This window comes from Protomyctophum bolini (genome assembly GCF_963924005.1).
Source record: "Protomyctophum bolini genome assembly, chromosome: 14".
NCBI classification, from domain to species: Eukaryota; Metazoa; Chordata; class Actinopteri; order Myctophiformes; family Myctophidae; genus Protomyctophum; species Protomyctophum bolini.
Genome location: NC_137875.1, coordinates 1,494,839 through 1,508,020, shown reverse-complemented (window position 1 = coordinate 1,508,020; position 13,182 = coordinate 1,494,839). Strand labels below are relative to the sequence as shown.

The 13,182-nt window shown below is 48.0% G+C and overlaps 1 protein-coding gene across 1 annotated transcript in view; it reads right to left on the bottom strand.

Annotated features, from left to right (window-relative positions):
* Positions 1–216: 216 nt before the first annotated feature.
* Positions 217–13,182, bottom strand: part of tjap1 (tight junction associated protein 1 (peripheral)) — a 55,312-nt gene continuing 42,346 nt past the window's right edge. The window contains exons 10-14 of the mRNA XM_080782085.1: positions 12,053–12,383; positions 6,767–7,152; positions 5,258–5,475; positions 3,935–4,426; positions 217–1,739 (exon numbers count right to left, since the gene is read on the bottom strand). Of these exons, the coding sequence (XP_080638211.1) occupies positions 1,268–1,739; positions 3,935–4,426; positions 5,258–5,475; positions 6,767–7,152; positions 12,053–12,383 (1,899 nt within the window). The 3' untranslated portion in view covers positions 217–1,267. The remainder of the gene's footprint in view (positions 1,740–3,934; positions 4,427–5,257; positions 5,476–6,766; positions 7,153–12,052; positions 12,384–13,182) is intronic.

Here is a 13,182-nt window from a genome sequence, read left to right as displayed (position 1 = left end):
CCTCAGAGATAAACTCCTGACCGACGGGCGACCTCGGAGATAAACTCCTGACGACCTCAGAGATAAACTCCTGACGACCGACGGGCGACCTCAGAGATAAACTCTGACCGACGGGCGACCTCAGAGATAAACTCCTGACCGACGGGCGACCTCAGAGATAAACTCTTGACCGACGGGCGACCTCAGAGATAAACTCTGACCGACGGGCGACCTCAGAGATAAACTCCTGACCGACGGGCGACCTCAGAGATAAACTCTGACCGACGGGCGACCTCAGAGATAAACTCTGACCGACGGGCGACCTCAGAGATAAACTCCCACGTTTTATTTACTCGCCATCATCATCATCATCATCACGGGCGGTCGGCCGTTTTTGTGTCAACCTCCTTCAGTCTGAACTAGCCTGGCTAGGTGTCTGGGTACTGTCTGGGTATCAGTCTGAACTAGTCTGAACTAGTCTGAACTAGTCTGGGTATCAGTCTGAACTAGTCTGGGTATCAGTCTGAACTAGTCTGGGTATCAGTCTGAACTAGTCTGAACTAGTCTGGGTATCAGTCTGAACTAGTCTGAACTAGTCTGGGTATCAGTCTGAACTAGTCTGGGTATCAGTCTGAACTAGTCTGGGTATCAGTCTGAACTAGTCTGGGTATCAGTCTGAACTAGTCTGAACTAGTCTGGGTATCAGTCTCAACTAGCCTGGCAGAGCCAGATGACATCACTGTCTGGGTATCAGTCTCGTCCTTCTCATTGGGCGTTGACAAAAATATTCAAACGGTCTCTATTGGTTAGACATACAACCAATAGGAGCAGAGAAGCCCACCCCCATTTTTGCATACCGGGGGGGAGGGGGTCATTTTTAAATGTGTTTTCTTTTTGCAATGGCAGACTGGTCTGGCTAGGCCAGGCTAGATGGAGAGTCAGTCTAGGGGCCAGGCTAGACGGAGGGTCAGTCTAGGGGCCAGGCTAGATGGAGGGTCAGTCTAGGGGCCAGGCTAGATGGAGGGTCAGTCTAGGGGCCCAGGCTAGATGGAGGGTCAGTCTAGGGGCCCAGGCTAGATGGAGGGTCAGTCTAGGGGCCAGGCTAGATGGAGGGACAGTCTAGGGGCCAGGCTAGATGGAGGGTCAGTCTAGGGGCCAGGCTAGATGGAGGGTCAGTCTAGAGGCCAGGCTAGATGGAGGGTCAGTCTAGGGGCCAGGCTAGATGGAGGGTCAGTCTAGGGGCCAGGGTAGATGGAGGGTCAGTCTAGGGGCCAGGCCAGACGGAGGGTCAGTCCAGCAGCGTCCCGTGCTCCTGGGCTCGCGTCAGGCTGTCCTTCCGGAGGAGGTGATGGACGCCCATCCTCTTGGGACTCTTCTGGTGCCGGGGCGGACCGCTGTGACCGCTGTGGCCACCGGGGGGCAGCGGCGAGGGGGGCGCGGAGGAGGAGCTAAAGTCCCCCTCCCCGGAGACGACGTCGTCTCTGCTGTCCTCCTCCTCCTCCTCCTCTGACTCCTCCCTCCTGCCGTGGCTGTGGGCGGGGCTGTGGGCGTGGCTGTGGGCGGGGCTGTGGGCGGCGACGAGCGTGTCTCCGCTGGCCCGGTCGTCCAGAGGAGGGGGAGGAGCCAGAGGCGGCTCCGCCTCCAGGAGGAGCCCGTAGGAGCCCCGCCTCCAAACCCCGCCTCCTTCTCTCTCCTCCTCCTCCTGGGGCTCCTCCTCCCTGTCCGGGGACACGCCCCCTCCTCCTCCCCCTCCTCCTCTCCTGTGGACAGACCTGTCACAATTATTACACTACCGCAATAATTCTGTCATAATCATCACAGTCGTTTCCATGCTGAAAAATGTTGTTCATACATAAACACACGTCTACTGGAAGCCCCCATAGGTCCCCATAGATCCCTGTTATAAACACAGTCTACTGGAAGCCCCCATAGGTCCCCATAGATCCCTGTTATAAACACAGTCTACTGGAAGCCCCCATAGGTCCCCATAGATCCCTGTTATAAACACAGTCTACTGGAAGCCCCCATAGGTCCCCATAGATCCCTGTTATAAACACAGTCTACTGGAAGCCCCCATAGGTCCCCATAGATCCCTGTTATAAACACAGTCTACTGGAAGCCCCATAGGTCCCCATAGATCCCTGTTATAAACACAGTCTACTGGAAGCCCCCATAGGTCCCCATAGATCCCTGTTATAAACACAGTCTACTGGAAGCCCCCATAGGTCCTCATAGATCCCTGTTATAAACGCAGTCTACCGGAAGCCCCCATAGGTCCCCATAGATCCCTGTTATAAACACAGTCTACTGGAAGCCCCCATAGGTCCCCATAGATCCCTGTTATAAACACAGTCTACTGGAAGCCCCCATAGGTCCTCATAGATCCCTGTTATAAACACAGTCTACTGGAAGCCCCCATAGGTCCCCATAGATCCCTGTTATAAACACAGTCTACTGGAATCCCCCATAGGTCCCCATAGATCCCTGTTATAAACACAGTCTACTGGAAGCCCCCATAGGTCCCCATAGATCCCTGTTATAAACACAGTCTACTGGAAGCCCCCATAGGTCCTATAAACACAGTCTACTGGAAGCCCCCATAGGTCCCCATAGATCCCTGTTATAAACACAGTCTACTGGAAGCCCCCATAGGTCCTATAAACACACAGTCTACTGGAAGCCCCCATAGGTCCCCATAGATCCCTGTTATAAACACAGTCTACTGGAAGCCCCCATAGGTCCCCATAGATCCCTGTTATAAACACAGTCTACTGGAAGTCCCCATAGCTCCTATAAACACAGTCTACTGGAAGCCCCCATAGGTCCCCATAGATCCCTGTTATAAACACAGTCTACTGGAAGCCCCCATAGGTCCCCATAGATCCCTGTTATAAACACAGTCTACTGGAAGCCTGATGTCTGATGGATGATGATGTAATGGTGATGGATGATGATGTCATGGTGATGGATGATGATGTCATGGTGATGGATGATGATGTAATGGTGATGGATGATGATGTAATGGTGGTGGATGATGATGTAATGGTGATGGATGATGATGTAATGGTGATGGATGATGATGTAATGGTGATGGATGATGATGTCATGGTGGTGGATGATGATGTAATGGTGATGGGTGATGATGTAATGGTGATGGATGATGATGTAATGGTGATGGATGATGATGTAATGGTGATGGATGATGATGTAATGGTGATGGGTGATGATGTAATGGTGATGGATGATGATGTAATGGTGATGGATGATGATGTAATGGTGATGGATGATGATGTAATGGTGATGGATGATGATGTAATGGTGATGGATGATGATGTCATGGTGGTGGATGATGATGTAATGGTGGTGGATGATGATGTAATGGTGGTGGATGATGATGTAATGGTGATGGATGATGATGTCATGGTGGTGGATGATGATGTAATGGTGATGGATGATGATGTAATGGTGATGGATGATGATGTAATGGTGATGGATGATGATGTCATGGTGGTGGATGATGATGTAATGGTGGTGGATGATGATGTCATGGTGGTGGATGATGATGTAATGGTGGTGGATGATGATGTAATGGTGGTGGATGATGATGTAATGGTGATGGATGATGATGTCATGGTGATGGATGATGATGTCATGGTGATGGATGATGATGTCATGGTGATGGATGATGATGTAATGAAAGGGAAACCTTCTGAAAGGGGTTCCCGTCTAGAAACGGTTTTAACCCGTTCTGACCCGAGATCAGATTCTAAAAAATGTCTTCTGACATCCCGACAGTTTTCTGAAAAAGGTATGTTTCTATAAGTCAGTCGTTCTTCGATTTCTTTTTCAATAGCTAAAGCATAACGTGATGCTATAACACCCAAAAGGGGTTCCCGCCCCCAGAATGGGTTTTAAACGTGTGTAGCGGGTGACGTCCGTAGCCCCCCCCCCCCACCTGTGTGCACTGGAGTCGGAGGAAGCGTAGTCGTCGACGGCAGCGTTGGCGGCTGTAGCGCCGCCCTGGTGGTGGTGGTGGTACGTGCGGTTCCTCCTGCCGTCTGTCGTCGACATCATCGTCGTCGTCGTCGTCGTCGCTTTTGGCGCCCCCTCCTGGTGGGCGGCGGCCGGCGCGGCCCGCGGCCTAGTGATGACACCGGCGGCGGGGGCGGGGGGGGGCGTGGTCTCCTTGGCGACGCAGGAGGAGGGGGAGGGGGAGAGGGGGGAGGAGTACTCGGAGGAGAAGGAGGTGCGGTGGAGGGCGTGGTCTCCAGACGACGGGAGCGTCTTCTCCACAAACAGCCGCTGCCAGTTGGCCAATAGGAGGTCCTCCTCCTCCGAGCAGGAGGTGGCCGAGGAGGAGAAGGAGGCGGGGCCAGGGACGCCTCCTCCTCCAGGGGGAGGAGTCTGCTGCTGCTGCGTGGGGGGGAGAGGAGGGGGTGGCGGGGGGCTGGGAGGAGAAAACAACTAGGATGTTATTATAAAACACATTGGATGCTAAAGACGAGTTATCTCGTCCTATGAAATGAAACCAGCCTGGTGACTTTGTTTGGACCGGTGGGTCCCAAGGTAGTGGGGGTCCGGGGACCCCCCCAGGGGTCCTTGAGGGAGTTCCAGGGGGTCCGGGGAACCCCAGGGGTCCTTGAGGGAGTTCCAGGGGGTCCCCATCAGCTAAATGATAGTTAGAAACCAACCTTATGCGTCTGTAACTCTGGAGAGTGAGTTAAAGTAACTTTTTAGATTTTACAATATAAAGACAGAAATGGCATTAAATGGGGGGTCCGCATGTCAAACTGGGGGGTCCTTGAAATGAAACGGGTTGAGAATCACTGCTAGAGACGTAAACATCTTCTCTTATGGGGGGTCCCTGGCATTCCCTTTTCAAACGGGGGGTCCGCGGGGCTAATTAGTGTCAATTTGGGGGTCCTTGACGTGAAAAAGGTTTGGGAACAACTGGCCTAGAGGAGGCAGCCAATCATGAAAGAGTGTCCACTAAAGGTGGCTAGTAGAGGAAGGTGGATATGTAGCAGGAAAAAAGAAAAGGTCAAAATTAACCCATTTTGGTGTTAGCATTATGTCATGCTTTAGCTATTGAAAGTGGCGCGCTACGAGCTTGTAGATCTGCTATTTTTTGAAAAATCGAAGAACGACTGACATAGAAACATAAGCTTTTTCAGAAAACTGTCAGGATGTAGAAGAACATTTTGTAGAATCTGATCTCAGGTCAGAATGGATTTGAACTAAAAATCTTAAAAAGAAAACCCGGAACTCTTCTTCTTACCTGGAGGAGAACGGACTGGAGTCGCGGTGGCGCGCGCGTCCCCTGCGCTCGGCCCCGCCCCCTCCGGAGGAGGAGCAGGAGGAGGAGGAGGAGGGGGAGGGGAAGGAGGTCATGTGGTCCGAGGAGGAGGAGGAGGTGGTGGCCCCCCCCCCGCCGCCCCCCCCCTGAAGGGAGCAGGAGCCTCCGGGGTCGGAGGTCACCAGGCTGAGGGAGATGGCCTGGAGGTAACGACACGTTCATTCAGTGATATTAAAAGACAACTCCAGAGGACAAAACAACCGTGTGTGACCAGATTTGACTGGGAGACTGCCATCGTGCAAATTCCAGCTTTTCACCAGAGGAGAAAAAACGTTTTTTTTAATGAGTTAATAGCACATACTAGAGCATGTCTGAAATAAGTGTCAGAGCTGAAATCGACATGTAAATATTAAATAAATGCTTAAACATGTAGCTAGGTGTAATGTTAGAGACCACAGAAGACATGTAAATATGAAATAAATGCTTAAACATGTAGCTAGGTGTAATGTTAGACCACAGAAGACATGTAAATATGAAAAAATGCTTAAACATGTAGCTAGGTGTAATGTTAGAGACCACAGAAGACATGTAAATATGAAATAAATGCTTAAACATGTAGCTAGGTGTACTAATGTTAGAGACCACAGAAGACATGTAAATATGAAATAAATGCTTAAACATGTAGCTATAGGTGTAATGTTAGAGTCCACAGAAGACATGTAAATATGAAATAAATGCTTAAACATGTAGCTATAGGTGTAATGTTAGAGACCACAGAAGACATGTAAATATGAAATAAATGCTTAAACATGTAGCTAGGTGTAATGTTAGAGTCCACAGAAGACATGCAAATATGAAATAAATGCTTAAACATGTAGCTAGGTGTAATGTTACACCACAGAAGACATGCAAATATGAAATAAATGCTTAAACATGTAGCTATAGGTGTAATGTTAGAGAACACAGAAGACATGTAAATATGAAATAAATGCTTAAACATGTAGCTATAGGTGTAATGTTAGAGACCACAGAAGACATGTAAATATTAAATAAATGCTTAAACATGTAGCTATAGGTGTAATGATAGAGACCACAGAAGACATGTAAATATGAAATAAATGCTTAAACATGTAGCTATAGGTGTAATGTTAGAGACCACAGAAGACATGTAAATATGAAATAAATGCTTAAACATGTAGCTAGGTGTAATGTTAGACCACAGAAGACATGTAAATATGAAAAAATGCTTAAACATGTAGCTAGGTGTACTAATGTTAGAGACCACAGAAGACATGTAAATATGAAATAAATGCTTAAACATGTAGCTATAGGTGTAATGTTAGAGACCACAGAAGACATGTAAATATGAAATAAATGTCATCATTCACTAAACTCAACAGCAGTAGCTGTGTGTGTGTTACCTGTCGGGTTGCGTAGTGTGGGGGGGGTTTTACCTGTCGCGTTGCGTAGTGTGGGGGGGGGGGGGTTTACCTGGCGGGTTGCGTAGGTACAGTTGGGCAGCGGGCTGTTCTTCGGGATCTTCACCTTGTCGTCAGACGTGAACTCGATGACCTTGCGGTGACCCGGGTACAGCGGGTGTGGGGGGGGCTGGGGGTGCTGGGGGCCCAGGTGGGGCGGGGGAGGGGTCGGGTACGGGTTGAGCTTCTCGAAGGAGGCGGGCCCCGCCTCCACCTCTCCGCCGGCGCTGCCCCCTGCAGGCGAGGAGGCGTCCGGACAACGCACCGCGTTCCCGTTCTGGAGGTCGGCGGAGGAGACCCCGCCCCCCCCGTGGTGGTGGTGGTGGCCCCCCCCGTTCTCCCTCACGGCCGAGGACACGCCCCCTCCTGCTCCTCCTCCTCTGGCTCCTCCCCCTCTCGCTAGGGAAAAGGGACGATAGGTGTTAATACTCGTCATGTCATTAAATCAGATCGACGGGATCGTCCACGTCAAAATACTGAGAATAAAAAAAAATGCCAAAACACTGAGAATCTATCTTTGGTGCCCGGAGTGAGACCGGAGTGAGACCGGAGTGAGACCGGAGTGAGACCGGAGTGAGACCGGAGTGAGACCAGGGAGGACTATTGCTGAAATATTGACCACACGAGTGATCCCGCTTCCGATTCCGGTGCGCTGCTCAGCGGCTGCACTGCGACCCAGCGTGCCTTGTATGCCTTAATGTTTAATGTTTGTCCGTGTGCCTACGTAATGTCAGTCGTTATGCGTGTAAGGATGTGGAAGATAAGGGCCTTAGAAATCGCTCTGCTGATTCTGTGGATTATACACTCCTGTGGAAGATGCCTGTCAGTCGAACTTCAGACTCAACAATTCGACAACACAAACAACTGGCGTGGGGCGGCGCCCAGACTCGCCTGTGTGTACAGCCGAGATGTGCTGCTGTCACTACGGCCGGAGCCTCGCACAACGAACAACAACAACCACGTCTGTTTGTCAGTGTTGAACAACATCCCCGAGGAGTTGATCCGACACAGAAGGAAAAGGAAACGAGGAAGAAACGGCGGTATACGGAATCGACTACGGAGGAGATTCAAGCGCCCCCCCGCTCCCCTCTATTGTTCTGGCCAACGTGCGTTCCTTACACCACAGAATCGGCACGATACGGACATATGCAAGGTACTGTAACGATTTTCGTGAGGAATCGCTGTTTTGTTTCACTGCTTTTCTCCTCAAACACTTTGCATCTGAGCTGGCTCCAGTGTGGCAACCAATATTCCAAACCTCTGTAGACACACACACACAATTCCCCTGTCTTGGAAAACCTCACACATAAAACCACTACCCAAAATCCAATGTCCAAAAGAACATAAGGATTATAGACCCATAGCTCTCACTTCAGTGATTATGAAATCACTTGAAAGAATACTGTTACAACATCTTGTCAGTATAATCAAAGACAAATTCGACCCCAGTCAGTTTGCCTACGAAAAGGGTTGCGGTACAGAGGATGCGGTTGTCACACTGGTCCACTTAATTACAAAACACCTAGATAAGTCAAATAAGAATCATGCGAGAGTGCTATTCTTAGACTTTTCTTCAGCTTTCAACACAATACAGTCTGATATACTAGTGTCAAAAATGGTACAGTTGGAACTTAATCCATACTTAATTCACTGGTATGCTTCTTTTCTTACTAACAGAGTACAGAGGGTGAAGGTGAACACAACCCTCTCATCAGCATTAACTACTAATGTTGGTGCTCCCCAGGGTTGTGTGAGCTCAGCTGTACTTTTCACCCTCTATACTGACAGCTGTCGTATTGAGGAATGCCTGTCTGAATGTCGCACTGACACACCAGACCAATACATTCTAAAATACTCAGATGATACAGTTTTGATCTCTCTCCTAGATAGTTCCAGTGATCCTGGACTGCACCAACTCAGAGTAAATAAGGTGGTTGAATGGAGTGATAACAACGCTCTCATCATTAACACAAAAAAGACAGAAGAGATTGTTTTTGGTACACCACCAGATATACACAGATCCCCCATTACTATTCATGGTGAACCGATCAACCAGGTATGTTCGTACAAATACCTAGGAGTAGTAATAGACCATCTTTTGTCATGGAAAGATCAGATTGATTCAGTGTGTAAGAAAACAAAGCAAAGAATCTACCTCCTTCGCCGTCTAAGATCCTTCGGTGCTAGTCTTTTGTTTTTATGAGTGTTCTTCAGTACTGTAGTACCACCTGGTATGGATGTCTGTCTGCAGCCCTAAAGTCACAACTGCTGCAACAACTGAACATTTGTTCAAAGATTGTTGGACAACAACTTCAGAAACTTTATACATCCACATATGATAACAGCATCCTAAGGTTAGCAAGGGATATCACCTCTAATGCTAAGCATGTGTTGTATGGAGAATATATGTTGCTACCTTCAGGAAGGAGATATGGTGTACCAGCATACAATAAGGTCAGACTAAAGAGGTCCTTTGTCTACCAGTCGACCTTGAGGCCTAATCAGGGGGGCAGTCAGACGGATATTTTGTGAAGCCACTAAGGAAATGAAAGTTCATATAATGGCCTGTTGTGGCACTCTCATTGGGCTCAAAAAAACCCATAGCCCCATAGAAGTCCATGTATTTGGGCCCAACTTCATCTAGACTGTATTACCTTAATAAACATGGTCATGAATACTTTTTGCTTCCAGTCACTAGTTTAAAGTCTCATTTCTAATGTCATAATATTCTTTTTGGAAAATTATGGTCCCATTTATTAGAAAAATGACCATAAAGTTGCGCATGTTCTGAGGGGCGTGGCTACCGTTACAGTCTATGAACGGGATCCCCCACCCACTCGAGTCAAAATAAAAACCAACGAAGAAGAAGGGGGGAGTCCCGCCTCGTTGTCTGGGCCAGCCAATGGGCCAGCTGGCCTGAACTGGGCCAAAACGGATCTAGAAAGATGGCGACTTCCATTGCAAGGACTGACAGGCTTCATTTTACGTTCACGTTAGACCCGCGGAACGCTTTGTCCATATTTTTTACAGTCTATGGGCCTAATCAGGAGATGTAGTAGCCACAGGATAATCTAAGCGGTGGATATTGCTCATGTCTTTATGCATGTAAATTGTCTTGTTCTTTGTGTTTTGTATGTGTTCTGCATACTTGGCTGCTGTGTCGCAAGACAAAATTCAGTGTGAACTGACAATAAAGTACTATATCATATCATATCATATCATATCAATTAAAGCTATTTATGCTAAATTGCAAGTTAGTATCCGGCAGTTTCTACATGCTGGGGACCCCTACTCGACCCCTAAACGGCAACCAATGGGTGCGAAGAGGGGCAGGGACTAATGGTGTCCTTCTATCGATGCTCCATAGAGAGCATATTGACATACTGTATGTGTGTGTGGTACACCAGCTGTACAGTGTATAACTGTACTGTATATGTGTGTGTGTGGTACACCAGCTGTACAGTGTATAACTGTACTGTATGTGTGTGTGGTACACCAGCTGTACAGTGTATAACTGTACTGTATGTGTGTGTGTGGTACACCAGCTGTACAGTGTATAACTGTACTGTATGTGTGTGTGGTACACCAGCTGTACAGTGTATAACTGTACTGTATGTGTGTGTGTGGTACACCAGCTGTACAGTGTATAACTGTACTGTATGTGTGTGTGGTACACCAGCTGTACAGTGTATAACTGTACTGTATGTGTGTGTGGTACACCAGCTGTACAGTGTATAACTGTACTGTATGTGTGTGTGGTACACCAGCTGTACAGTGTATAACTGTACTGTATGTGTGTGTGGTACACCAGCTGTACAGTGTATAACTGTACTGTATGTGTGTGTGGTACACCAGCTGTACAGTGTATAACTGTACTGTATGTGTGTGTGGTACACCAGCTGTACAGTGTATAACTGTACTGTATGTGTGTGTGGTACACCAGCTGTACAGTGTATAACTGTACTGTATGTGTGTGTGGTACACCAGCTGTACAGTGTATAACTGTACTGTATGTGTGTGTGGTACACCAGCTGTACAGTGTATAACTGTACTGTATGTGTGTGTGGTACACCAGCTGTACAGTGTATAACTGTACTGTATGTGTGTGTGGTACACCAGCTGTACAGTGTATAACTGTACTGTATGTGTGTGTGTGGTACACCAGCTGTACAGTGTATAACTGTACTGTATGTGTGTGTGGTACACCAGCTGTACAGTGTATAACTGTACTGTATGTGTGTGTGGTACACCAGCTGTACAGTGTATAACTGTACTGTATGTGTGTGTGGTACACCAGCTGTACAGTGTATAACTGTACTGTATGTGTGTGTGGTACACCAGCTGTACAGTGTATAACTGTACTGTATGTGTGTGTGGTACACCAGCTGTACAGTGTATAACTGTACTGTATGTGTGTGTGGTACACCAGCTGTACAGTGTATAACTGTACTGTATGTGTGTGTGGTACACCAGCTGTACAGTGTATAACTGTACTGTATGTGTGTGTGGTACACCAGCTGTACAGTGTATAACTGTACTGTATGTGTGTGTGGTACACCAGCTGTACAGTGTATAACTGTACTGTATGTGTGTGTGGTACACCAGCTGTACAGTGTATAACTGTACTGTATGTGTGTGTGGTACACCAGCTGTACAGTGTATAACTGTATGTGTGTGTGGTACACCAGCTGTACAGTGGCTCCAGGGGGTCATAAATACAGCACAGAAGATGGTTGGCTGCCCTCTCCCCACACTGGAAGAACTACACAGAGGCCGCTGTCATAAAAACACTCTGAACATTATGACAGACACTTAATTCCCACCCCGCTCACTCACTGTTTGAACTGTTGCCATCAGGCAGACGTACGCTACAGAGTGATCAAGTCCAAGACCAACAGATTCAGTAACAGCTTCTATCCCACAGCGGTATAGTTGCACTCAATGCTGCTAAGAAATGATCTGTTGCTGCGACACTTTTTAGTTTTCTCTGCTATCTTAAGTGCAATGAGGGTTTGTTGTGCGATAACAGCTGAAATTACATGTTTGTGCATTAGTAGTGCTGCTGGGTTTGTGCAATAACAATTAGTCATGTGTGTTTTGTTTTAGCTTGTATGTTGTTTTTGTGATATGATGCACTGATTGGTTGGCACTTTTAATTTCGTTGTACACGTTGCAATGACAAATAAAGATCTATCTATCTATCTATCCATCCATCTATATCAGAACCATGGGCCGGACACGACAAATAAAGGGTGAATTGGCCTGAAGCCCCGTGAAGTGAACGTAACTCTGTCTCTACCTGCGTCCGCTCCGCGGTGGGGGGGGTGGCGGGGGCGGGGCAGCCCCCCCCCCGTCATGTCCACGTGCACGAACACGTCCTCGGCCACAGGCCGGCCCGCGGCGCTGCCCGACTGGGCCGAGTTCAGCACCATGGGCTCGGGCTTCTCCAGGACGCGGGCGATGACCGAGGTGGGCACCACGTCGGACGCCCCGAGGCTCAGGGTGTCGGGGTCCCCCCCCCGGGCGCCGGACCGGACTCCTCCCCCCAGCCCAAGCTCCGCCCCCTCCTCTGGGAGGCCGCCGCTGCTGCGCATGTGTTTGTTCACCATGTCCTGGAGCTCATAGGGCAGCTGGGAGAGAGACATAGAGAGACAGAGAGAGAGAGAGAGAGAGACATAGAGACATAGAGAGACAAATTAGCAATGGTGTTGAACTCCCTCAAGGACCCCTGGGGAGTCCCCGGACCCCCACTACCTTGGGACCCACCGGTCCAAACAAGTCACCAGGCTGGTTTTATTTCATACGACGAGATAACTCGTCTTTAGCACCCAATGTGTTATAATAACATCCTAGTCGTTTTCTCCTCCAGGCAAACCAGCTATGGAACAGATTGCAAGCTGCTGTACAGACTGTACATTGGATGGAGATGAATCACCATGGCATTTTCATTGATAGAAAATTACTCTGTTCTTGATATTAAAAACAATGAACACATGTGACCACAGCCCCATCTTTCTTCTATACTGTAAATAGTTTTTCCTTTTTCTAACCCTGTATATATATATCTGTACCCATGCTATACAAACTGTTAATACATTAATCAATGAATCAGGTACAACTGTTGAGCAGGTGTCAGAATGAGCTATATCTAGCTGAATTACATTCTGCATGGTGGGCTACCAACATGAGACAAAACTACAATATATTTATTTCATCATAACCACAGCAATGTTATATTTACGTTCCATCTCTACAGCTTATGGAAAGTAGTTTCCAAAGTGGGTTATGGGCTAAATGATAGTTTGTACACTCTCAAAGTTAATTAACATTGATTTTACAATATAAATTGGGGGTCCCAGAGACAGAAATGCCATCAAATGGGGGTCTGCGGGGCTAAATTAGTGTCAATTTGGGGGTCCTTGACATAAA